A 24,797-nucleotide genomic window follows, 5' to 3' on the forward strand; every position below is an offset into this window, starting at 1 on the left:
AGACAACTTTTCACAGGTAAAATATATATATCCCCCTGGCAAATGGTGTTTGTCTAGTTCCTAAGTCCTGCCGTTATCCCTTGGCTGCCTCAACAATTTATCAGTTTTGCCAGCAATTGTGTCTCCTATGTCCAAGATAAATGCAATCCTTACCTGCCGGCACGCGACCGATAATCCTGTGACATTTTTCTGGGCTGCTGTTGGTTTTTGGGCGACGGGGAGAGTTCCCGCGAACTTTTTCCCGACGCGGTGCCGCTGCCCGAGGCAGGACCTCCCACTCCTGCTGCACTTCCACTACCACCGCCACCGCCAGTACCATTGCCATCCAGTTCGACCACGATACTCGTGTTGGTGCCACGCCGCTCGCGAACGGGAGGCGAAGCTGTGGAGATGCTGGCGCGTTTGGGGTGCCTCAATGGCGTGCCACTCGAGGCGGCAGCCCCTGCTCCTGACGCTCCTCCTCCAGGATGGTCCACTTCATGGCCGCCTTCTGGATTGCCGCTCAAGAGCCCATTGCCATTCACCGTTGGCGTTGTTTGAGCTTTGATTTTTCTGCTATTTTGTTGCTGTGGGACACATGTATCCTTCTGTTGCTGTTGTAGTTGCTGCTGCTGTTTTAGTTGCTGCTGCTGTTGAAGTTGCTGCTGCTGTTGAACTTGCTGCTGCTGCTGCTGCTGTGCATTTGTCGCACGTTTGATGGTCACGAAACGCAAGTTCTCAAATATCGATGTGAAATGCTGCGACATCTTGTCCTGGGACCGGGAGCACTTGTCCTCTCCGCTGATTGTTTGCCGCGTTGATTTAAAATGCAGCCAACAGGTGAACCACTTGGACAACTTACCCTCCAAGTTTTTGATTAAATTCTGTTGAAAAACTTTCAGCGGTTTTCTTTTTCGGGCCACACTCAATTGGTTCGCTGAGGATTGAAAAGTTTACAGAAAGTTGTATTACTTGGTGTAGTCGGTACAGATAAGGAATCTTAAAATATACAGGTGTAATGAATACTTTAAATTAGCGTACTTATTTAAGGGCCAACTATATTAAAGCCTATTAAATTAAGAACATCGGAAATATATGTTGGAGTTTGGTATTGTATTTGAATTTGTATTACTTATGATTAACTATTATTTATATTTGCTTGAACTAAATATTCATTTTATACTGACTAAAGCAGCTCATATACACCTTTTGCAAGTAGCATCCCAATCTGAATAAAAAAGGATTAACATTTTTAGTTTCTACGCATACATAAAAACATAAACCGTTTGTCACTGATATGCTTGCTTTATTTTTTTATATTTAAACATATTTTTTTTGTTCTACCTAAGAGTATATACTGTTCATAATTTTAAAATTTTAAATTACTTTCAGTAGTAGTTATGTTTATTTTTAAATTATTGAACAAAGTGTCTTGTGTTTTGACAACCAAAATAAAGTGTATCCACAGCGTACTCATTGTTAAAACAATTATTTTATATCCAAAGTCACCAAAATTCGTACAAGGTAGATATTAACATATCCCATTGTCGGGACACTTGGCTAAAGGCTCTGCCATCGAATGTCATCAGACATCATCTGGCTTTGTAGCATTCCTGCTCCTTCAATTCCACTCAAAATGCCTGAGAGCAACAGAAAGGCAAACAATAAAAGGACAAAGGCTGGCTTTTAGCTACAAAAATAGACTTATGCACTCAAAGCCAGCCGGGCAGTTAATTGATTGATTGATTAGCAAAGCCAAAAGGCTAGAAAGCACGTATGTACATACCACCATGGAAAAACAACACCGAGTAAAACAGAATAAACCGAAATTTGCGGTCATTATTTTGATTTGCCTAAGCAATTTTCTAAAGCCGCCATTAAGCCAACAGCGAAAACAAGAGCACACAAACAATGAACGAGTAATTAGAAAGCGATAGCATTTCATTGGACATTCTGTGTGACCGAGGGTGGGTGTGTCATCAAAGCGAATGATTTGGCATTTGAATTCGAATTTTAATGTGCGTGGGTGCTCATTGAACTCAATTGGGATGGGGATGCGTTCGGCCAGTTGAATGTCAATTGCAGCCGGTGGAATTGGATCCTCAGTTTTGGATTTTGTGGAAAAGGACTAAATATACAAGCGTGTGAAAAACAAAAGTACCGCTATATTACCATTGATCGAAATTTGCCCTAAAACATTTTTTAAAAGACTTGAAAAAAACGTTTTGTTATTTTAAAACGATCAAATATGTGGTTTTATTGACTCCCCGAATAAAAAAAATTTTACTTTAAATTAAGTTATGGACATTGGAGATTAAAAACATTTTTTTAAGAAACTGGAAAATTTAAAATTTGACAGTGAATATATAAAACTTTTTTTTTAATGCTGGAAAATTACCCTAAGATAGTTGAATAAAACCATATAAAATTCACCAAAATTAAGTCAAATTTCTGTTTGTTATATGAGCCCATTACAGTTATCTATATTAACAGTGGAATATGAACCCATTTTTTTTAAAACTGCTGCCTGTGGAAATTAAAGAACTTTTATCAAAATGCTAAAAAATGTACTAAATTAAATTTATTATTTCTTTCTCGCAGGTTTATTTATTATTAAACCCAAAAGAACGACCTTCAGAAACCTAAAAACTTACTTCCTAAAAGTATTGTTTAACCCAAAGAACCTTTCAGTAAATGTCTATTAAACTAAAGCATGACAAGAAAATTAAATTTTTTTCGGACGCTGCGTTGATTTAAATGCTCATCTCAACTGCTGGTAACTCTTTAAAATTTGCACATTTTTCAAGCGGCTAGAGGACAGACAACTGCTGTCTAACAAATGAACGAGCAGCGAATATGGAAATGGTTTTTTGAAGAAAGAATAAGAAAGCAGCATCTGGCGCCGAAAAAAACAGCGTGAAAATTGGCTGAAGAATGAATGATTAAACCCTTTCGAAAGCAAACGAGCGAGGCCCAACGGAAAGGGTTCAGCAGATGTTGCCTGCAACTTTTTTAACTCTAATCAGATGCCTGCTCACCTCGGTTAGGTGGAGTGTATAAATAGCCCCGCTGCCGGCTCACCCACAGAATTAAAGGTAAACTAATTGAATTTTCATAGAGCGGCAAGGACTTCGTCACTTTTTGATTAAGAAAATTTATTATGGGGTTGATGCTTGGCGTTGGCGTCTGGTTTTGTGGTTTTTGCAGAGGCAAATCGCCATAAAGATGCTTTTAATTGCCACAAATGTTCGCTCTGTCAGGAAGAACCGGAGTCTGTTTTTCATTTCCGCTGTCTTTTCCTCGTTCCGTGCTTAATCGGCCCAGAGGCAAATAAAACTGCTGGGAATTCTCTAAGGGGAATTGAGACAGTGCCCCGAGTTATAGTTGCGGCGATTTGTTGTTCGTCAGTCTCAGTTGAATTAAAATCTAATGAGCTGAGTGGTATTTAAATCATATACAGCTATAATCTTGAAAGTGTAAAGCTTAGAACTTCTGATTGAATGGTAAGTCCTCGTTTAGAAAAATACGCAAAACGAAGAGAAGGATAAAATCTATTTTATGCGGCTTAAAAATGTGTTTGGTGAAAGCATAACGTGTTTAAAAGGTCTAGGTTGTTTTGGGTAATCATACGCAAAGTTGCACCACTTGTATATTAAATATATTTGTTATAAATAAGTTATATTCATCCTGGCTACTTACTTTAAATCAAACACAAAAACATTATAAAGTAGCAAGAATAAAATATAATTTTAAGAGAGGAGGAATTACTAGTTAGATAAAAATAAACAAAATAAAAAGTGAATTATCTTAAATAACTATATAGTAAAAATACAATTTAGAAATTTAAAAAATTTGAATTTAAATTAGTGAAAATAAAATATGAAGCTATCAATCAAGCCGAATACGCTACAGAAAATATTTGACTTATTGGTGAAGCGAGAAAGCGGAAATTATTAAAGATCAAACTTTATGCAAAAGATCCTCTTGTGGATGCCAAATTCAATTGGGAAATCACAGCTTTCCTACGCTCTCGACACTTCGACGCCTTCATCACTCCTTCGCATCGTTTTAAATCCAATCAATTGCTTTAACATAAGCCCTTGAAAAAATCAAAAGCAAAACCGTAACAACGACATTCGCTGAATGCTTTTCGTATTATCTCAAATGACAACACAGCCGCGTGAAGAAATGAAAACCAAGGGAAATCGTACAATTGGGGGACAAAGACAAGCAGTGAAAAAAGAAAAAAAAAATGTGCTGCCAAGCACAATGCAAAACAGTAAAAAACGGGCAAAAAGGAAACTGAAAACCAGCAAATCTGTTAAGAAAAACCATTTAAATGGGCGTCAACACAGCCAGGACAATGCGAATGTGGCTTGCCACCCACACAGGTGCTAAGATGGCCTTAACCAATCCCTAGACTTGTGGTCAAGTGCGAGTCATGACCAGAATGAGACTCGGATTTGGGACGACATTCGGAGACACTTAAAAGACGCTGAGGACAATAATGCGAACGTGAGGGCAATAATTAGAGCGTTTTCCCTAATTGCCAGTAAACTTGTCCAAAGCCAAAGTAATTTGTATAACAATAGGGCAAGTCCAAACAGAATGCAGAATTTTAAATCCGCTAACGTTTATAATTAACTAGACTTAAAAAAATATTTGGTTTTGTTTTCACGAATACCACTTTTTATAGCTGGCACACACAGTTCACTTAGATTAAGTTTTTTAATAAAATAGCTTTCATAGCTGCCAAACATTTGTATTGCTTATTTTGAATATTTTTTTAATAAAAAGGTTGAGTTTATGTAGAAGATTGATGGGAGCTCAAAATTTCTTAACTTGTCTTGCTTACAGGACTTTCTGAATTCGAATTTTAAGGGTTTTTGGATACCCGCAGAGCTCTTGTAAATATCTTGCTTAAAATTTATTTTATGCTAATAGAAATTGTAAATTATCCCAAAGTCAGCTGAGCAGCAGCTACCATAATACATTTATGAAACGAAAGGCCCCTCTGCAAAAAACACATCATTTTTGAAGATACCCGTAAAGTGAAGAAAATCCTTTGGCCATCCCTTGGTTTGCTAAGAAAAGGTAAACAAGTTTTATTCCCCCGAAATGCTGACTAACCGGCTAAGGATTTACATATGAAAGGGATACCATGTGAAGGATATTATGCCTTTGAAAAGGATTGAAGCGGAACGCTACCAATGCTAGTATGCCCACATCCTTAAGCAGCTCAGCAATGTGCAAGTGTATGAAATATTCACACATAATGTTTCAAAATTTATACTCATGTCGTCCTTTGTGATGTCAGCCTCAGCTGCGGTTCGCATATTGATAGTCAATATTGAATATTTATTTATTGTTATTTCAAAACATGCCGAACATGGCAAAATTTATTTTAATGCGTTTCATTTCTGGTATGAGGAATGGAAGTACAATTCAAAGGCTTGACTCTTTGTAAATTGACTTAGGCGTGCATGAGACATGTGAAAGTCGCTGAATAATGTATGTAGTAGTCAAAGGAGATATTTACCGAATGGCAAAAACTAAATAAACATGCATTCTACTTGATCCCCAAAACATTAACAATGCATTTTACTTAACAATTAAATGTCAACATTAGCTAATGTAGGAATGCTGTAGGTCTTTGAGTTTAAAGTCATTCGTCTCGCTGACTTTCAATGGATAGCGCCTATGCAACTTTTCAGAATACAATGGCCTGCCGAACATCAACAAAATTATAATTTTCTTAATAACGAAATGAAGGAAAACTGGCAGAACAGGAAAGATGGGACTTGTCAACCGTTTGACATTGGCAGCTGCGACAGCGCCAAAGGAAGTTGGCCGTGTGCCGCCCCTAAAAAGTTTGCCTGGCACTTAATTTGATGTTATTTTTTACTGCTAATTGTTTTTCAATTTATGTTGGAAATTTTGTTATGAACGTATTTTGCTGATTGCTTGCTAAAGAGTTAATTTGCCTATCTTTGACAACCTTAATTACTTAATGGGGTATCCAGTTTCAGAGTTCAGTTCTATGTCTTTTGGCTTTGAGGGATTAAATTAAAGATTAATTTACATTAATGATTTTCAATTGAAGTCAGTAATTTAATGACAAGTTTAGCTCATTGTGAACCTTTCCCGACATTAATAAAAACTGAAGTAGCTTTCTCCATTTTCAATCAATTCTCGGTTGGCATTGTGTTAATCCTTTTGTGCTTTTTGTCAGGTTTCAAATAACTCATTATGATATATTGTATGACGCTAATAAAAATTATGCAGTTTATTTAATCTTTAAAGTCTTTGATTGGAAAAGTTTCCTATACCAGATAAGCCTAGAAAAACCCGGTTGGAAAAACACAATAATTTTGCTACAACTTTTGATTAGTAATACCGGATGATGTGATTACTTTGAAGTAAATTATGAAGTCATTTAATATTTGGCTCGCCAATTTGACCTTTAGGTTGAACAAGTTTATTAGTGATGTCATTCACAATTATATTGATTTAAAGTGCACCCGGAATTCGGTTAAATTTTTATTAACAAACTTTGTACGCCTTCCGTCACAGGTACTTACATTAAGTTTTATAAAAAAAAAAAACAAAAAATTGGAAAAACACAAATAGTGAATCACAACAGTATTGCTATAACATTTCCTTAATACAACCACATAAAATTCTTGATTAAAACTGCGTTCTTGATTCACTAAATATGTTTTTTGTCGAAATCGATCAGGTTCTTATATGGGATTAATTTGCTTTGGCAAAGAACAACATTTAATTTACGAAATTTATTTATAGTTCATTTTTGTAAAAATATTTTCAAACTTATTTGCATAAAATACATAATTAAAAAAATAAATTTATGACTTTAAACTACGTTTTAATCCTGTAAAAGCACTAAAATGTTAAAATTATAGAAATGTGTTACTACAAAATATCTAGTTTTTTACACACAAAAAGAAAAATTCCTTATTAAAGTCTATATTTTTTTTTAATTATCCGACTAAACAAGAATATATTTACTTTAAAGGGGTGGTAATTTTCAGGGTCACACAGCTCTGACCTAACCCTATATTAACTTTAAAATAGTGAGCAACAAAACATAACCATCATATTTTAGTTAGGGAAATTCTTTAAGATTTCTAGTGCTTAATTAATATTGGTACAGGCATTTATACAAAAATAAATACAAAAATTGTTTCTATCATTGTATATCTAATCACATACCTATATGATTAAATAACTAAACAAATTTGTATTCATTATTAAAGAGATCTTCGCTTCAGTGATAAGTGTTTGAACTTAAGGGAAAAGTCTTTAGTTTAACGGGCTTAGTTAATGGGATTGGAGTATGATTTTTTAATAAAGGAAAGGAGTGCATTTAATATAAGGCATCTTTAATATATAAGCCGACTAGATTTATAAATTACCCTCAAATTAACTGTTTTCTTCATTTAATCGATATACAAATGGTAACCATTAACTGTTGTATTTGGCACACCTTAATAAAGTTAAAACAATATTTTCATCTACTATTCGATGGGGCACTTCACTCATAAAACGGTTTTGGAATCTTTTGATTTTCCAGCTTCTTTTGATTATCCTGCTTTGGTCCGAACAATTTAAGTTTAAAGCGCGATCCAAAGAACTCGAACGCCGCGCGTTGACTGAAGCTAAGGCCGCAACGCAGCATCCTTAAATAGCGGCTAAACCTCCGGCAGCATCCGTTGGGTGTTGTTGAAAAGCTCGGCTCCCGCACACACCCACACTCCAACAAGCTCGAAGTGGCGTGTGTCCTGGCTAAAGCTCCCGACTTTGGATGCAACTGGAAGAAGATTGTTGTGATGACGACCTTCAACTGAAAGGGAAAACTCAGCCAACGAAAAACACCAGTTGCTTTCATTTGTTCTGTTTATTTTGTAAGCCGTGGTTATAACTCTCACTATTCATGCAGACGGACTCCCAATACTTTGCAAGAACACTTGAGAATGCATTTGAAAATCTTGAGTTCTTTTCCATCATTTTTCCAACATTCAAGAAAATTAAAAATAAATATAACAGTTAAGCTTAGCCTATGAATATACCTTTAATCCTAGTCTAATTACTGTTATTAACTATATAGTTTTAAAGAGAAAATTGTTGCTTTCTCCATCAAAAAAAGCACTGAATACAGGATCTTAGCCAATTGCTTATGCGCTACCACATGTACTCAAAATTTGTATACAATTTTCTTTAGTAAGACGATTTAAAATTGGAAGAGCTTACAAATGTCGAGCATATTGAGGACTTTTTGACTTCCTTTTGACGGATGATAGCGTGGCGACGGGGAAGACCAGGTTGACTTTGCCATTCTCCAAAACGGGGACTTTGAATCTTCCAAAGAATTTACTTGCAGGCTCGTTCTTGTTGTAGTTCTTGGTGGTGGTGATGAATTTGTTGGTTGTATATACAGGTATACAATAGAGAGACAGAACATTAGTATAATCCTTTTCAATAATTTAAATAAGACAACAAACATTAAGCCTAAACCTTAAAACTAGTTTAAAAATGAAGTGATCAGAAGGCGTTAAAATGAGTTAAATAATAATCACAACGAATCAAAATAAACGTTTTCAGCGCACTTGGTCTCTGGGAGTTCGGTGATCGCATCTGTTTTTGTTCGTCCGCATGTGTATTATTTTTTGTTAGTTTTGCGAGTGTACAGGTTTAATGGAGCTGTTATTTGAGAAGGTGGTGACCTCTTTTGGAATAGATTCACATTAGTTCTTGATTTATTTATGTTCATTTAGAGGTCACGCACGTTGAGTTTCTGGTTATGTTTTGGTTGAATTCAGACGACTATTTCAGTTGGGAACGTTGCTGGATTTTGTTGATTAAAAATATATATAAAGATGGCTGCTTTCTTAAATAAGTTGTTATGTAGACCAACGTTGAAGAGACGAATATTCAGAAACGCTTCCATTAATGCCAATGGCTTATCATATTTTATATCACTTGAGAATATTCCTTTTTGGCCGCCAAAATGTAAAGATGTTTTCAGCCATTGTTGATCCTTATTAAATTCACTGATCCGGCATGCCTTTTGCAATCCAAGCTCGATCATCTAAAAGTTCGGCATCTCCCAGTAAAGGATTAAATTCGGGGATTCGGCATCATCGTTGATAGTTCACGCCTTATGATATCCGTAGTTAATTTATCCAGAAATTCGGCTACTCCAATGCTAGTCCTTAGCAGATGACTTTGTTCTTATAATTGTACGTTGTATTGAAGTGAAGAATCTTGCATCCTTAATTCCTCGTAAAATGGTGATCCCTACAAGGAACAGTAAACTTTCGTGGTCCTAAAGAAACGAAGAATATACAGGCCCAATGATTCAATGAGAATCGATTGCTTGGGAAAGGGAAGAAATGAAATCCTAACTATGTAACGCAAGGGATTCGCGGTCTATAAAAAAAATATGTACAAGTGTGTAAAATTGGGCCAGCAGGGGAGTCACATCCGCTTTCGAAAGAGAACACTAATATCCGAAAAGTTCGGAAATCAGGTACAAATTTGAATGGTGGTCTCAGCAGCTAATCTGCTATTTGTGAAATTCGCCTCAAATGGCAATGGCAGCTGCGTTTTTACAATCGACTTGCGCACCATTGGCGGCATAGGGCAAACTGAAAGTGTCGAGCCACTCTTTGCACTTTTCAGAGCTATCAAAGGCCAGGATATTAGTAACATAGTCAACGCTAATGTTGGGACGATAACTGCAAAACATTGTGATCATTAGTAACAATAATTAGCAGATACAAATCTTTAACTTACGATTTAATAATGACTCGCAACGCAGCCTTGCGCTCTCTCTCCAGGAACCACTCGATCATGTGGCCCGACATAAGAGGCGCCGTTTTGTACAGGGAAAAGAGTTTGCAGTAGTTGCCCAGCGACCACGCAGAGCGGAATTGAAGGGCGTGCGCAATGGCAGGATTATCGCGCTGATCAGCCGTAATCGAACGGAGGACAGTCGTGATGTCTGCAAGCCAAAGGCAACGTTTACTTAAATTGAATGCTCTAAACTGATATATAAAACTTACCCAAGGTATTCTTTGTGAAAATATAGTAGAGTATGCGATAGGCCGTGAACTCCAAGGCATTGGCGCTCTTGCCGCCAATCTCCATGTACAGCATTTTCAGTTGCGTCTGGCATTGGTTGAACTCCTCGTGGTCTCCCTTTTCCATGGCAATGCGAGCGTGCGTCTCATACACTTCCACCGTAAACTGATCGCGAATACCCTGGACCTATGGATATAATTAATGTTACAATCTTTTTGTACCCGTAGATGGAGTCACTTACAGTCAGATCCTGCCTGATGGACTTCAGCTGATCACACGCATAGTGGTAATCGTGATTTGCACGCCATTTTCCCTTTACATTAACCAGGGAGTGGGTGAGCACCTCGACAGGTCGCACCTCCGACGGCGACGGTGCCTTGGTGAGACGCAAAAACGACTTCTCTAGGTCCCTACACGTGCCTACAATATGCAAATCTAAAAGGTCTAAGCCGCCAGCCGCCTCTGTGTCTTCGTAGAAGGCGTTACGATGGTGGTGCTGCTGCTGCTGCTGCATCATCTTCTTCTTGTTCTTGGCCGTGGTGAGACCAAACGGTGAGCTTGCAATGGCGACGACAGATTTCTTGGCGGAGCTGGAGCCCTGCTGTGAGAATCGTGCCGCACGCTGTTGCAAGCGCGCTGTGTCATCATCAACGGCTCCGCCAATGGACGACTGGTTGGAGTAGAAGTGAGGCGGCTTCTTTTTCGCCTGGCCGGAGTTACCTCCGGAGCCCGCGGCCGCTGCTGCAGCTGCGCGCTTGCCCTTCTTCACCAGCATTTTCTGCTGTTTGCGGGTTAGGTTCCCGGTGAGTGGTATGAAATTTAAGGATTCGTTCGAGCCCGATTTGCGGATAACTTTACGCGCCGGTGGACTGCTGGCATCGCTGCTGCGGGAGCACGATCGGGAACGGGGGGACCGCGAGCGGGAACGCGAATGGGAGCGCGACGGCGAGTACCGCTTTTTGCTCGAGTATTTCATCGAGTTAGAGGACGAAGGTGAACTGTAAAGGGTTAAAAAAAACTGGTTTAGCTTTTGTGTTCAATTTGTCATAGAGACATGACAAAACTCACCGCGAACGACTCCTGGAGTACCTGGACGACGAAGAGTGATGATGAGAACCGTAGCCGGATGAAGACTTGTTAAACTGATTGCCCTTCTGCTTGAACTGATTCACGATACCCGAGGAGCTCTTGGATGGGACCTTTTCCGGCTCTCGGTCTCGCTCCCGCTCCCTCTCCTGCTCCAGCTTCTTCTGGAAGTAGTTACTTCGCTGCGGCTGAGGGGGCGTCACACTGCTCAGCACCACTTCGATGCCATCCCGCTCGCTGTGCACCGTGGGCATGGGCTCGTTGTCCCAGTCCCGGGTCCACAGCTCGTTACGATTGGCCGCCGCTATAATCTTGCCCTTTAGGCATATGTCAATCTGATCCTTGTCGAGGTCCGTGTTACACTTTGAGTAGCAACGGGCCACGTATTGATTGAGGGCATCCGGCCAGGAGTCGTTGGAGGCCATTTGAAAGCTGTTGGGGCGCTTAAAGGTGGATGTTTGCGCAGGAGTGGGAGATGCAGTCGTCTGCTGCTGCTGCTGTTGCTGTTGATGTTGCTGTTGGGGATTCTCTAAGGGAGCCACTATGGATAGTGGCAATGGTGGTGGTGGCTTGCTCAAATCCGGAGTGGCCAGCACGCCCACATCGCTGGCGCTAATAATGGGCGGTGGTGGTGCTATGGGTGTGGCTTGTGCTTGATTGGAAAACGGATTGCTATATGTTGTTTGATCAAAACTTTTGTTTTTGTTGTTACGCTTGCGCTTCTTTTTGTTGCTGTTATTATTGTTGTTGTACAATTGCATGACCTGTTGCTGTTGTTGATGTTGCTGCTGCTGATGTTGCTGCTGCTGTTGATGTTGCTGCTGTTGAAGTTGCTGCTGCTGTTGTAGGGGATTGGGGCCACTGGCCAAACGCTTTTGGTTTAAATTCAAATTAAAACGTATTCCCCCAAAATTCTTTTGCTGCTGTTGTTGCTGCTGCTGCTGTTGCTTGTTTTGGCCCGGTGGCTGGCCGCTTTTGGGCGGAGGCGGTGGCGGCGGACCCGAGGGGAGAGGCGGCGGCACCGCCAGCGCATTGCTGAAGCCGGGCGGCGCATTCGACGCACTGACCGTCGAGGTTACCTGCTGTTGCTGTTGTTGCTGCTGGTAGCGCATGTAGTACTGGTAGTACTGCTGATACTGTTGCTGGTAGGCGACGTTTTGGTTGGCATACCAGGCGTAGTTGCTCCATTGCTGGGCCAGGGCGGCGGGATTACCCCCCTGTTGCTGCTGCTGTTGTTGCTGCTGCTGCTGCTGCATCTCCTGCAGCTGCGGAATCAGGGGCGGCGGAGCACTCATGGCCTCGGACATGGTACTCCCTCTCTTGCGACTTCTCTAAAGGTTGCTTTGCTTTTTTTTTTTACCTGAACTTACCTTTGTGTTTTTGCTATTTCAGCCCCTGGTTTCGAAACAAAGGGTACGAAAATGTGGAAAATTCGCTGATTAGTGTGTGTGTGTATGTGTGGTGGCATGTGACGCCATTTTTATTTCTTACCTACTTTGGCCTCCGAGAACTTGCACTTTTGACTTGAATTTCCGCGTGTCAAACGCCGTTTTCGCAACGATAAATAAGTAAAACGACTGGGCAACGCATAGACCTAAATGCGTACGCACGAATTCACTCGGAATAATCAACTTTTTGCCTGCTTTCTTCACGATAACTTAACACGTCTGAACAGATGAACTATTTTTTCATGACGAAAATGAGACAGAAGAATCGATGAATAGAGCTGTCAACGAATTTAGTGTGACCATTGCTTGCTGCGTCAAGAATCCGAACTACACAGCAAATGCTGCATTGTAACACTTAACATTCGGGGTATTCCTGAGTCGTTGAATATTGAATTATCACATCAAGTTATAACAGTAGCTTCCCAATCTTTTGTTAAAAATTAATATTATAACTAAACTAAAACTACTTTTAGGCTACCTAATTGGGTTTTATGGTCAAATTTTCTCCGATCAACTAAGTTAAAATAATTAATTGATAGTTGTTTTTTTTAAATTTATTTAAAAGCATTTTCTATATTTATATAAAAAAGACTCTGCAGCTCGAAAATAAGTTAAAAAAGAATAATCAAAATTTGGTATTTTTACTCAATATTTTTTAATTATTCAGCTTAAAATAAAAACGAACAGGAACGGCCTCAGATATTTCTTCTTGTGCTTCACAATAATTAGGCATACATATGTAGTTTCTTAAAACTTTGTTTTGACTTTCGGTGCATTCTAAAATTTGACCTTTTAGCATTGATCCAATAAATATTCCCTATGTATCTTTATGTAAATTGACAAACAAAATTATGTGCAGCTTGATTCCGATTTTGGATGAACTTTTGTTTTAGCATTGCTTCAAAGAGTTACCATGTTTAATTGTTATAGACATATATTGTATTGTATTGTTATTAATACATTTAAGCAATTTTGCACAAACAAAAACATGCAATTTGAGTTGTTATAGATTGTTAAATCGGAATAAAAGACACCTACTATTTCCGGTACCAAATAATTTGAATATTATCTCAACAGTGAAAGTTCCAGGAAACGCCAATTCTGTGATTTCCATCAATCGGGTCTACGCCATCAAAAGCCGCATGATACTTGACATCAATATTTTCGCCGATTTTCGATTGATAGACAAACCCAATTCTTGAGTCCTCTCGCAGCTTGGCCTTTAGCAACGTTCCATTCTGAAGGGCATACTGAACTCCGATCGCAAACTGTTTTACATTTTCTGAGCCATATAGGTTCGATTTAATAGCAAAGGCCCATCCCTCGCCAAACCGTCGAAAGATCGAGCCTCGCAGGTCCCCGAAATTCTCTCTGCAATTTAAATTATAGATTATTATTTATTTACTGGACTAAAACAAAAAGATCATACAGTTTAAGGCCCACTTCGGTTATCCCATCGTTATAGGCCAAGCATAAAGCGTGCTTATCGAATCCTTGATCATCTAGGTTGTAAACTGTTCGATATCCCAGCAGCCAATTCTCGATTGGAGAAACCAGGATGTAACCCATACAGAGAGGTTCCTTATAGAGGGGTACTACAAGTTCCACTTTCACAGGATCACGTTCAAAGCCACACTTCAGCTTGGTTTTAAAAGTCACTCTATAAAGAAAGCCAGTTTAAACATTTGTATATGGTAATAAGACTCCTTTAACTCTCTACTGCATAAGCATAGAAATAGTAAATAACTTGTTTTTTTAAATAGTATGTGTTTTTTTTAGGTACAAGCTATATAGATTTTTCTTTTAAAGGCATTGTTTATTTGAAAAAAAATATATGGCCTCAACAGTTTTTTGCATGAGTTGCTTACCTATGGACAAATTATAATTTAAAAGAAAACATATTTTGTTAGAATAAGAATAATATTAAAATTATTTTTAGCGATAAAGATGTTTTTTAACAAAGCCAATAAAATTTAAAATTCAGCAAAATTCACTTTTCGTTCAACTGCTTAAGACGGCTACAAAAAATTGATTAAACCTTGAGATAAGGCAACAAAAAAAATTTTTGAAAATATAAATTAAACAGAAAAATATAAAAAATGCAGAATAAAAATCGCTTTTGGCAATGTCTAAATCTACGCTTACTAAAAGTGCCAATTTTTCGCAACGGTTTTTTATCTGGAAGAGCTCTGAAATATGGATACCCAAAATAAGAATTACTTACTCGTCTTTCGTGCCCATTGTCGACTTGAGGAGTGCATACCACTGACTGCCGAGGTTCATGGCCCGTACTCCAATCTCGGACAGAAATTCGTTGTTGGTAAACCAGCTCAAGGAGACACTACAGTTGCCGATCTCTTTGAATGCCTCCAGTCCCCCAAAGACGGAATCCACGGTTGGATAGCCCTCGCCGAAGCTGCTCAGGTAGCAGTCTTTGTTCGTCCTCGTGGTGCACTGCAGCTGCCAGGCGCCGAGCTTGAATCCATTGATGAGGCACTCCTTGGCCAAGGCGCCCACGTGGAAGTAGGAGGGCATTTCGCCCTCTGCCGGAGGTGAGGGTATGATCTCTACTTCAACCTCCTGGGCTGACGCTTCAGGTGCTTCCTGCTTTTCTGCCTCCTGCTCCTCCTTCTTCTCCTCTGTCTTATCATCCTTGTGATATGTGGTTGGACGGGCGCGCATCTTGTTCCGGCGAAACAAATTGCGCAACCGTTGATTCATTTTCGGCATTGTAAAAAAAAAAAATATAACTCAAATAATTAAAAAAAAATTTTTAATTTTGCTGGAAACACATGGATTTGAAACTGTATTCAACATCTACTAGCTTACTCAAAAACAAAGGATTAAACAAATATAAACAGGAATTTTGGTATATTTTTTGAATCCGTTTTGGAACAAATTAAGTAATTTTGGTTTATGCGGTTTTCTGAGTGCAGTTTGCATAGAAACGAACAAACAATTATTTATATATTTATTTCATTTATAAACTAAATTGGTTCGGAAATTGTTTTTACTAAAAGTATTATACAACCTACAATGGTTATAAAATCACTGAAAATTAAATGTGTTCTGCTGACAAAAAAAAAAAACATACAACTTAAGTTTCAAGGAAATTATAAAAACTTTAAAACGTCATTTAAAGTTCAAAATTTTAAATTGTATTTCATATTTAGACAACCAGAAACAATAGTCTACACATTAAAATACCAGGAAGCACCGCATTTATGTACACCATTAATCGGGTCTTTTCCATCAAAGCCAACGTGAAATAGAACTTCAATGTCTTCACGAATTTTTCTTTGAAATATAAAGCCAAGGCGAGTATCTCCTCGAACTTTGGCCTTTAACAACGTGCCAGGCTCCAACTCGTACTGACCCCCGATGGCGAAACTTTTGGCATTCACGTTTCCATACAGGTTCGCTTTTAAAGCCACGGCCCACTTTTCTCCAATGCGCTGAAATATCGATCCTCGAAGGGTTTGGAAATTCTCACTGAAATATTGGATTGTAATTAAATTAAACTTGTCGGAAATAACTTACAGCTTTAGTCCAACTTCGGTTGAACTATTGTTATAGCCGGCACAGAGGGCGTTCATGATGAAATTCCTATCCTGGACATTGAAAGCTGTGCGGTAGCCTAACAAAAAGTTGGTGGCAGGCTGAACCAGGATGTAGCCCATGAAGAGTGGTTCCTTGTAAATAGGAACATACAGCTCCACCCTCCCGGGCTTACGTTCGAAGCCACACTTCACTTTGCATTGATACGCACACCTGTAAAATATAAACATCGAATTAAATTGTAACCCAGTTAACAAAATATGAAGTTATAAACTTAAGCTAATTAATAATCTTTGGAAGAGAACAGCCCTTTGAAAAAAAAAATTGTTATTAAGTTATGTTATACAATGAAATATTAAAGAAGTAGTTATTTTTTTAATGAAACTTGGAACAAGAGGATTTTCGTATTTCATAATTATTATTATGAAGTCAAACTAACCGGGTTCTCGATATTTTTTTAGCAATCTAAATTCACGTTGGATCCTCCGCAATTGCAAAGAAAGACATTAGAATTTGAAATTTTTTAAGTTAAGATTGCTTAAGAAGACTTGAGGGAATTAACCAAATCTAACAGATTACTTATGTGCGACTCACCCTTCATCCGTGCTGACCACAGACTTCAGGACGGAAGACCATGTCCCGCCCAGACCTTCGCCACGTGCTCCAAGGTCGGACAGCATGTCTCCGTCAGACAACCAGGCGAGGGATGCGTGGAAGTTTCCCTCCTCTTTGTAGGCCTCCAATCCGCCGTAGACAGAGTTCCAAGTGGGATAGCCCTCGCCGAAGCTGCTCAGGAAGAAGTCATTGTCGGTCTTCGAATTGGACTGCAACTTCCACGCGCCAATGGAGTAGCCATGGACGAGGCACATCTTCGCCAGGAGCCCCACATGGAAGTAGGAGGGCATTTCGCCCTCCACCAGCGGAGGCGGAAGGATCTCCACTCTGTTCTCCTCCTTAGCTGCTGCCTCCTCTTTGTCCCTTTGCTGGGTGCCACCACCACCTTCATCAACAGGGTCGGCCGCATCCGAAGGCAAACGTTTCCGTTTGTTTCTTCTGAACAAGCTACGTATCCTGTCCCTCATCGGCATTATGCAATTTTAAGTTAATACAACACTGGGAATTTGGGACCGTTTCAATTCTGATACAACGTTCAATGCGGCTTTGATTAGAGTACAAAAAAACTAAATATTTGCCATCTTGATTTACTCTTTTAAGAAATTAAACCGCAACAAAAAGAACGCTATAGAACTATCGGAGAACTCGATCCGACTTAGCTAACAAATTTTAAACTAATAATCGGAATGTAGGTGGTGCCATCTGTTGGACTGTATTTCCTTTTTCCTACATCCGCGATCTCCCTATCTTACGAGCATGTTTTACCGGCAGAGCAACGGCAGAGAGGCGGCAAAGGATTTAATAACTGTACAGCTTCAAAAATAAAAGCCAATGTTTACCGATAGACACGACCAAAACACACATGTACAGCCCAATGCCTTATCTCTATCATCTCTCATAGTGTCATGACAGACTTTCGTGGGCGTGGCCCCATCTTGAAATAAACTTGCACTGCGTAGGAATAATTAGTGTCTTTAAGAAACAACCGGAAAAAAATTGGAGAAACATATCTCTCTATTTTCATTTTACTTAAATATATACTTCCAGATATAGTCATGGATTAATCTTTAAAAATAACGGCTTTAATTTGGTTAAAAAAATAAATACAACAAATTATGTATTCGCTTTTTTTTAAATTTATCTAAATATGCTTCGATATATAGTATGGAATGAATTATGGTTTTAATTTTATTAAAAATCGAGCATTGAAATCATATAGCTGTCAATTTTTGCAATTAATGCAATGTGATGGTATTAAAACAAAGTAAATTTGAGAATCTAAAAATATAATTGTGGGGACGGTTGCTTCGTATTTGTCCTTTTACATTAGATTAAGCACGGTCATCTATATAATTTCATTCCACCATTTTAAATAAACCTATACTTTTGCTACGATGAAAAGCTAAATATATTTGTCATTCGAATAAAGTTAAACCAATTTGGAAATTGAAATCGTTGAGTGACTGGCGTCAAAACGCTCAGCACTGCAGGGCCACGCCCACGCCGAACCGGTGGTTGCCGTCCTTGAGGTTGTTGCAGTCCAGCACCGCGGATATGGAGCCGGTGATGCCCTCGCGCAGCTTCTGCTCATAGCCCAGGCCCAGCTCCACAGCGTTGTTGATCTTGGCGCGGATGAGGGCGTCCTCCTCCAGGTGGTAGATCATGCCCAGACTGACACCCACATCTCCGCCGCCACCCTCGGCCTCAGCCGGTGGCTGACCTTCGGCACCTGGCTGACCACCTCCGCCGCCGCCTTTGGTGAGCTCGGCACCAGCATCGATCTTCTCGCTTGCCTTGTAAAAGAGCGAGGCCAACCAGGTGTCTCCATTCTTCCTGCAAAGTGGGAAAAAGGTTGCATTAAAAATCTTCATATTTTAAACCCTTCCCTGGCTCTTACAGCTCGCCATGGATGGTGGCTGTTTCGTTCGTCCAGCCAAGGGCAACCTTCCAGCCCTTAAAATCGGTGTTCCCAATGTCAAACTCTGCGCCCACGCCGCCCAGGAACTCCTTGTGGCCCAAAACCAGCGAGCAGTTCAGTATCGGTTCCGAGCTTAGTCCAATGTCGGCCAGAAAGTTGAAGTTATCCTGAGCAAAGCCCATCTTGAACTTGCCATCACCCTCGCTGTTGGCGGTAAATAAATTAAAAATATATTTTAATAGGATGAACGTCGAGATCTCAGTGACTATTAAAACCAGAGATTTGCGAATTAGCATCGAGACTAGGGATTTCTGAACAGGGCAAGTTTTTCCTTAATGTCTGGCCACGCCCACTCAAACGCCCACAAATTGCGGGTCTCTGTCATGTTCCTCTGAGAGTCCAGTTTTTAGCGGATATATGTTTATTCGGTCAATGTCTATCAACATCCCAATTACTTTCAAAATCGAAGTATTATTTAAGAAGTTATTAAGTAAATTTAAGTTATGACGTCACTGCATGTTTGAAAAACGGAGTTCATATATGTATTCGAGAACGCTGCTCGCTCTCTTCAATAGATGGCGACACCTAAGACCCATTTGAATTCTGAGCCGTGTTTATTATGTAATATGTTAATTGCTAATATCTACTCGATTATATAACCTACTCTGCACAAAGATTTCAACAAATTGGATACAATGCCCCTACGTACTTTGATTCCGGCTGTAGCTTGGCTTCGAGGGCTAGCATCAGACCCTGGGCCAACTTGTCGCGCTGCATTATTTCGCCGAAGAGCCACTTGTCCGTGCCCCAACGCTCCGTGAGGGTCAGGCCTTGGTCCTCGATTTTGTACCTGCTCTGCAGGGAACCGGACACCTTGCTGTTGTCCTGGCTGGCGAAGCCCGTGGTGAAGAACTCGATGCCAGAGTTGGACATGGTTTTGCAGTCGATCTGCCAGATTCCCGGATGGTATCCACGCTTGAAGAGATCGCGGGCCAGCTTGCCCAGTTCGGGATATGTCGGCGGTACAGCCATCGTGGGCGGAATGTAGAGGTGGTGTGGTAGGAAAGGCCCGACTGATTTAGGAATTTTTTTACTTTACGCCTTAACAGCCTCGATTAGTCGAAAATTTGTGTATAATGCTGTCTGATATGTATCGAGTTTGGTACAGCCCAGAGGCCTTTGAACTGAAATGCATGGTTTCCTGTGCCCAAAACTTAAATTTTCTAAAAATATGAATATGACATGACTTTTTATAAGATGTGATAATCAATTTAGTTGATATTTGACAAAACCGTTAGAATTTAAACGAAATTCTATTATGAAAAGGAAACTACGAAGATTTACTATACAGTTTTAACAATTGATATGGGTTTTAAATTCTCTCAAGATAAAATGATTCAAATGTATTGTAAATTAGCCATTTTCTATTAAATATTACCAAATTATGGAAAATTAAGCTAATATAATGCCCTCACACAATACTGGTTTTATTTATTTTACCGATTACTTCAATTAAGAAAGTTAATGCGGGTTTGGTATGAATGATATAACCTAATTCTGGCCTTGCCAAGTACTAAGTTTCATATCTATTGAAACATTGCTCAATGATTTCCCTTGATTAAATGGAAATATCAACGTAATAATTAAAAAACAAAGCGAACAACATTTCAGTAAACGTGGCATTTTAACCCAAGTTATTTAGTTTAATTTGAATTCAGCTTTTTGGACCAATCCCGCACTCCATCAACGCTGCAATCATGAACATTAGTTTCTTCTCGATTTATTTCTCATGTAAATGCACAACGAAAAGTTAAAGATTGTTAATAATTATGTGGTTTGTTGTTGTGTGTGTCCTTGTTTCGCCGCCAGTTGGTGTGGGGCTACCCCGAAAGCCCTGGCAACTGAAAAAATGCAGCGCTATTTGAGCCATAATATTCCTTTTAAATTTTGTGTTTTTTTTTTAATAGGTAAATGTATTTTTACTGTACTTTTGCCAACAACAAATTTACTAATTTCAATGCACTAATCAAAGCTACATCCAACGACGACGGACTGGCCGACCAACCCATTGACCCACCCACTCCCTTGCATCATTTGTTGGCAGTGTCTCTTCTGCAGATTCGGGTGGCTGGGCAGGGAGCGGGCGGACTTGGTGATGGCCGGGTGACAACTGATCCAATATATTCGTTAGGATGTGCAGATTCCCTTTATATTTGACTGTGTGTTGTTATTTTTTGAAGAATATCTTTTCACGTTTATTTTTTGTTCTTGTTGTTACTGCACTGGTCTTGCTGCTGCTGTTGTTGTTGTTCTTGTTGTTGGGCGTGTGGGGATGTTAGACAACGTTCAAGGATTCCTCGACTGACGGGAAATCATTTGACTTAGGCCTCCAGCTCCAGACCAACACCGATCTTGTGGCCGCCGGCATTGAAGTTCTTGCCATCGACCAGCGTGGACAGGGTCAGGGTGACTCCGTCGCGGAGCTTCTGCTGGTAGCCCAGACCCACCTGGCTGGCGTTGTTGACCTTGGCGCGCACGCTGGCATCGTCATCCAGCTGATACTTGGCGCCGATGGCGAACTTGGTGTTGCTGGTGCCGCTGGCCCACGACAGCTGCACACCCACATCCAGCTTGTCCGAAGTGCGTTGGAAGATGGAGCCGCTGAATTCCTGGCCGTCGTTGCTAGTTCCGCAAATTAAACCATTAATTGCAGCTCATTTAAATTTGATCAAATAGTAATACTTACACGGCTGTGTGCAAGACAAAGTCCTTGGTGGTGTAGCCAAGGGCAAAGTTGTTGGTGGTCAGCTTGGACTGTTGTGTGTCAAATGCGGTCTGGTAACCGGCCAACCATCCCTGGTAGCCGAGCACAGCAGAAGCATTGATCAAGGGGCCCTTCAGATCAATGTTCACATCCGAATCAGCCTTGACGTTCTCATGGCCGTAGGCTACCTTGAACTTGCCGTTCTTGTTGCTGTTGGAGGTGCAAAAAATTATAAATTATTGAACTGCCGAAATCAAAAATTCTGTATAAAATAGTTTTCCGAATCGTGAAATCAAATATTAAACTTATTTGTGTGATTGCATCAGAGCAAGGTGATTTGTCTGCTTTTTGTTTAAAAGTCTTAAAAATACTTTTCTTATATAAATATATATTTACTAGATTTAGGTACAAAATAGTTTTCTTACCCAGACTGGGGGGCGAAGTTGCCCTCCAGGGACAGCTTCAGACCCTCGAGGAGCTGATCCTGGACAGCGACCTCAGTGTACAGCGAGTTGTCTGTGTTCCACTTCTCGGTCAGGGTCAGGCCATAGTCCTTGACCTTGTACTTGGTCTCCAGGGAGCCAAAGACCTTGCCCGACTCCTGGTTGGAGTGTCCGGCTGTGTTGAACTCAATGCCCGACGAGGTCTTGGTCTTCAGATCCAGCTTCCACAGGCCAAAGTTGTAGCCTTTGCTGAAGACATCGCGAGCCTGTTTGCCCAAATCGCTGTATGATGGAGGAGCCATCTGGAATACAGTTGATTTAAACGCGCCGCCAATTAGTTGGTTAATAATCGATAGTCGTGACGCAGGGGGTATTTATTGCGAAATCATTTCACTCGCCAGGTCAAAAATTGCGTGTAACAAACGATGAGTTTTATGGACAGGGGCTGGTTTAATCTTATCAGCAACTTGATGATAATTACTTTTTGTTTAAAATGAATTCGAGGTGCTCTATCGGCCGCAAAAGAAAAGTGAAAACTAAAACTAAGGGTAGCGAAAAAACAGCATCAACATGGGCGAAGAATTTCACAGGCCATTTCCTCTTTTCACATTGGCTAAATGTCAATTTTGTGCGGCAAAAATAAATAAATCAATTTAAATTAGTGTTCAAGGCAGCAGGAAAAGTCGCAAGTGTTCGAGAGGGGTTCAATGCACGTCTGGGGCAAAAGAAAGTGCCGAGGAAAAGTGAAAAAATAGAACCAGAGAAGGAACTAAACATACTCATTGATATGAGAAGCACAGATTGACAAATTAATAAAATAGACTGTTTTAGATTTCCCATGCCAAACTAACTTGAAAATTATCAACCAAATGAAATTAATTGAATGCAGTGTACATATTACTTTGATTAGTTTTAAAACTTATAAAAAAGAGTTTATGGGTTAAATTTTAAAAATAAGTATAAATGTCTTGTAATGAAAATTAATTAGATTAATTTGCTGTCAGTCGAGCACCTACAAATACTACTAGTTTAGTATTATGGTTTCTTTTAAATTTAATTTAAGAAAAGTTGCATATTTCTTTAATTCCTCTTTAATTTACATTAACAATACGAAGTGCTGAAGTCTCCAGAGACTTCACCATGTAGAAGGCCCATTTTGTGTAAATTTTGTTAACTCTTTTTTTTTATGAGTGTGACTATACCATGATGATATAACCAATATAATTTTACAAAAAGGTCTTATGATGTTTTTCACGTGACAAAAAAAAATTGATTGTTACTATCTTAAGTATTTAGCAAGAGTGTTCATTTTTAGTTCTTGATATCTATTATTCACTAAAGTAACAAAAGTTCCTATTGATCTGGCCATGGCTGTGCAGTTCCATGTTTACGTTCCGTACTTGCTGGCTTTAATTGCTGGTCAGCTCGCTAGGCAAGCGATCATTGACACAGAAGCTAACTGCACATTTTCAGCCTCTCCTTTGGTCTCTTCTTCGCTGTTTCTATTTGCGTGACGTCAAGAATGCGATTTACAGTCGCGGTACGATGATTGAGCAAAGTGCTTATTATTTAAGTGTTAAATCAATATACAATTTAGGTTTGTTAGTGCTAAGCAACATTCAAAACTTTATCCAATTGTTTTTTTTATATTTTTTCCGGCCTGTTTAAATATAATTTTGCGATTTGTTTTGTAAATTAGACATTTTTTATATTTTACATGTATCAATTTTTCCCTCTGTGTAGGCACAATGAAAAGTACTAAAGGCAATCAAGGCGGAAAATTATGAAAAGCCCAGGCAGAAGTCGTTATGGCCAGCAGCCAAACGGGAAATGGGATGAAAGTATTCCGATGTCAGGTGATATAACCCGGGCAATAGATAAAAAAAAAATTGCTGACCGATGGGTTTCCCGGTGAAAAGTAATCAGCATCTCGCTGGTGACCTTGACGAAGAGGTTAAAAAGTGGGAGGGCATGCACCCCTTTTTTCGCCAGTTGCATAACACCAGCGAAATCGATGTTACGAGAAAAACGAATATCACGGAATGGTGCCGCCGCAAGGTGTATTGATTTTCCAGGTGACGTCACGGCGTATAGTACCACCTACACCCAAAAGTGCACTCCTCACATGACCACAAACAAACAGTGATAAAGAACAGTTGAGAGTAAATGAAAATGTTTATTGAGCGAGGTGGATGGCAACATAGCGATAACGAACGGAATTGATCAAAACAATTGAAATGAGAGCGCTAACACATTGGCTGCGAGTGTTACGTAACACAAATTTGCCAGGCACTTTTCCATAGTTTTTTTCTGCCTCGTTCTCTTTTTTTCGCCGGCATCTGCTGCCAATGAACTGTTCCTGCGATGGTATGTGTGTGTGTATGTTGGCTGACCGGCAGAATTTCCCCTTCGATTTTCGGTTTATCAATTAATTATTGTGCTAAACACTCCCGTTTGCTGATAACAAATCCCATTTTCGTCAACCAAAAAGTGCTCAGCCTTCTGCGTTCATGCGCGTGTCTACTTGCAATTTTTTCGTTTCTAGGTTATGAAATCACTAGCACCGAAAACCCGATTTTCGCACTCTTTGCGGGGTTTGTTCTCTTTTCCCTGCCCTAATGGGGATTTAGTACGGGCTGTACTTACTTTTAATGAGTTTTAGTTTGGCTAGAGTGTAATGCGAAACGCAGAGGAACAGAGACAACCACGACAAACGTACACCACAAAATTTTGTGATTGCCCGATGGCCGCCAACATCGATGCCAAAATCGATACCAACATCGATGCCACCATCGATTTCATCGATGTTTTTAAAATATCTGTTCTATCGATATCTGGCAGAGATGATCCATGTCTCTAACGGTTTTTTTTTATTGCCACAT

General features: G+C 39.7%; 6 protein-coding genes across 9 annotated transcripts in view; all 6 read right to left on the reverse strand.

Moving 5' to 3' along the window:
- Nucleotides 1-7,751, reverse strand: part of LOC128263491 (nitric oxide synthase) — a 40,328-nt gene extending 32,577 nt beyond the window's left edge. Inside the window, exons 1-2 of one of the 2 annotated variants that reach the window (XM_052998566.1) lie at nucleotides 7,487-7,751; nucleotides 154-916 (exon numbers count right to left, since the gene is read on the reverse strand). In XM_052998566.1, coding sequence (XP_052854526.1) covers nucleotides 154-746 — 593 coding nt within the window. In that variant the 5' untranslated portion in view covers nucleotides 747-916; nucleotides 7,487-7,751. Of the gene's footprint in view, nucleotides 1-153; nucleotides 917-7,415 lie in introns of both variants that reach the window. The other variant, XM_052998565.1, reaches the window with a different exon arrangement.
- Nucleotides 7,752-7,882: 131 nt separating this feature from the next.
- On the reverse strand, nucleotides 7,883-12,914 carry LOC128263492 (leukocyte receptor cluster member 8 homolog). 3 transcript variants are annotated; one of them, XM_052998570.1, is made up of 6 exons: nucleotides 12,665-12,914; nucleotides 11,152-12,564; nucleotides 10,325-11,081; nucleotides 10,065-10,269; nucleotides 9,796-10,003; nucleotides 7,883-9,737 (listed from the first exon to the last, which is right to left on the reverse strand). In XM_052998570.1, the coding sequence occupies exons 2-6, from the start codon at nucleotides 12,474-12,476 to the stop codon at nucleotides 9,584-9,586; spliced, it is 2,649 nt and encodes an 882-aa protein (XP_052854530.1). In that variant the 5' UTR covers nucleotides 12,477-12,564; nucleotides 12,665-12,914; the 3' UTR covers nucleotides 7,883-9,583. The 3 variants fall into 3 exon arrangements, with proteins under 3 accessions (XP_052854530.1, XP_052854528.1, XP_052854529.1); XM_052998568.1 differs by having other exon boundaries at nucleotides 12,661-12,914; XM_052998569.1 differs by having other exon boundaries at nucleotides 11,152-12,604; nucleotides 12,661-12,914.
- A 680-nt stretch (nucleotides 12,915-13,594) lies between these two features.
- LOC128261443 (voltage-dependent anion-selective channel) lies at nucleotides 13,595-15,426 on the reverse strand. The gene is made up of 3 exons (XM_052995144.1): nucleotides 14,842-15,426; nucleotides 14,047-14,277; nucleotides 13,595-13,988 (listed from the first exon to the last, which is right to left on the reverse strand). Exons 1-3 carry the CDS (start codon nucleotides 15,345-15,347, stop codon nucleotides 13,688-13,690), a joined length of 1,038 nt encoding a protein of 345 aa, XP_052851104.1. The 5' UTR covers nucleotides 15,348-15,426; the 3' UTR covers nucleotides 13,595-13,687.
- A 337-nt stretch (nucleotides 15,427-15,763) lies between these two features.
- LOC128261475 (voltage-dependent anion-selective channel) lies at nucleotides 15,764-17,688 on the reverse strand. Its single transcript, XM_052995189.1, has 3 exons — nucleotides 16,770-17,688; nucleotides 16,158-16,388; nucleotides 15,764-16,109 (listed from the first exon to the last, which is right to left on the reverse strand). Exons 1-3 carry the CDS (start codon nucleotides 17,261-17,263, stop codon nucleotides 15,809-15,811), a joined length of 1,026 nt encoding a protein of 341 aa, XP_052851149.1. The 5' UTR covers nucleotides 17,264-17,688; the 3' UTR covers nucleotides 15,764-15,808.
- Nucleotides 17,689-18,171: 483 nt separating this feature from the next.
- On the reverse strand, nucleotides 18,172-19,908 carry LOC128261379 (voltage-dependent anion-selective channel). Its single transcript, XM_052995049.1, has 3 exons — nucleotides 19,418-19,908; nucleotides 18,688-18,912; nucleotides 18,172-18,623 (listed from the first exon to the last, which is right to left on the reverse strand). The coding sequence occupies exons 1-3, from the start codon at nucleotides 19,738-19,740 to the stop codon at nucleotides 18,269-18,271; spliced, it is 903 nt and encodes a 300-aa protein (XP_052851009.1). The 5' UTR covers nucleotides 19,741-19,908; the 3' UTR covers nucleotides 18,172-18,268.
- Nucleotides 19,909-20,472: 564 nt separating this feature from the next.
- LOC128261920 (voltage-dependent anion-selective channel) lies at nucleotides 20,473-24,704 on the reverse strand. The gene is made up of 4 exons (XM_052995863.1): nucleotides 24,562-24,704; nucleotides 21,898-22,217; nucleotides 21,455-21,682; nucleotides 20,473-21,390 (listed from the first exon to the last, which is right to left on the reverse strand). The coding sequence occupies exons 2-4, from the start codon at nucleotides 22,215-22,217 to the stop codon at nucleotides 21,090-21,092; spliced, it is 849 nt and encodes a 282-aa protein (XP_052851823.1). The 5' UTR covers nucleotides 24,562-24,704; the 3' UTR covers nucleotides 20,473-21,089.
- Between the last annotated feature and the right edge of the window lie 93 nt (nucleotides 24,705-24,797).

This window comes from Drosophila gunungcola, unplaced genomic scaffold, assembly GCF_025200985.1.
Source record: "Drosophila gunungcola strain Sukarami unplaced genomic scaffold, Dgunungcola_SK_2 000001F, whole genome shotgun sequence".
Lineage (NCBI taxonomy): Eukaryota > Metazoa > Arthropoda > Insecta > Diptera > Drosophilidae > Drosophila > Drosophila gunungcola.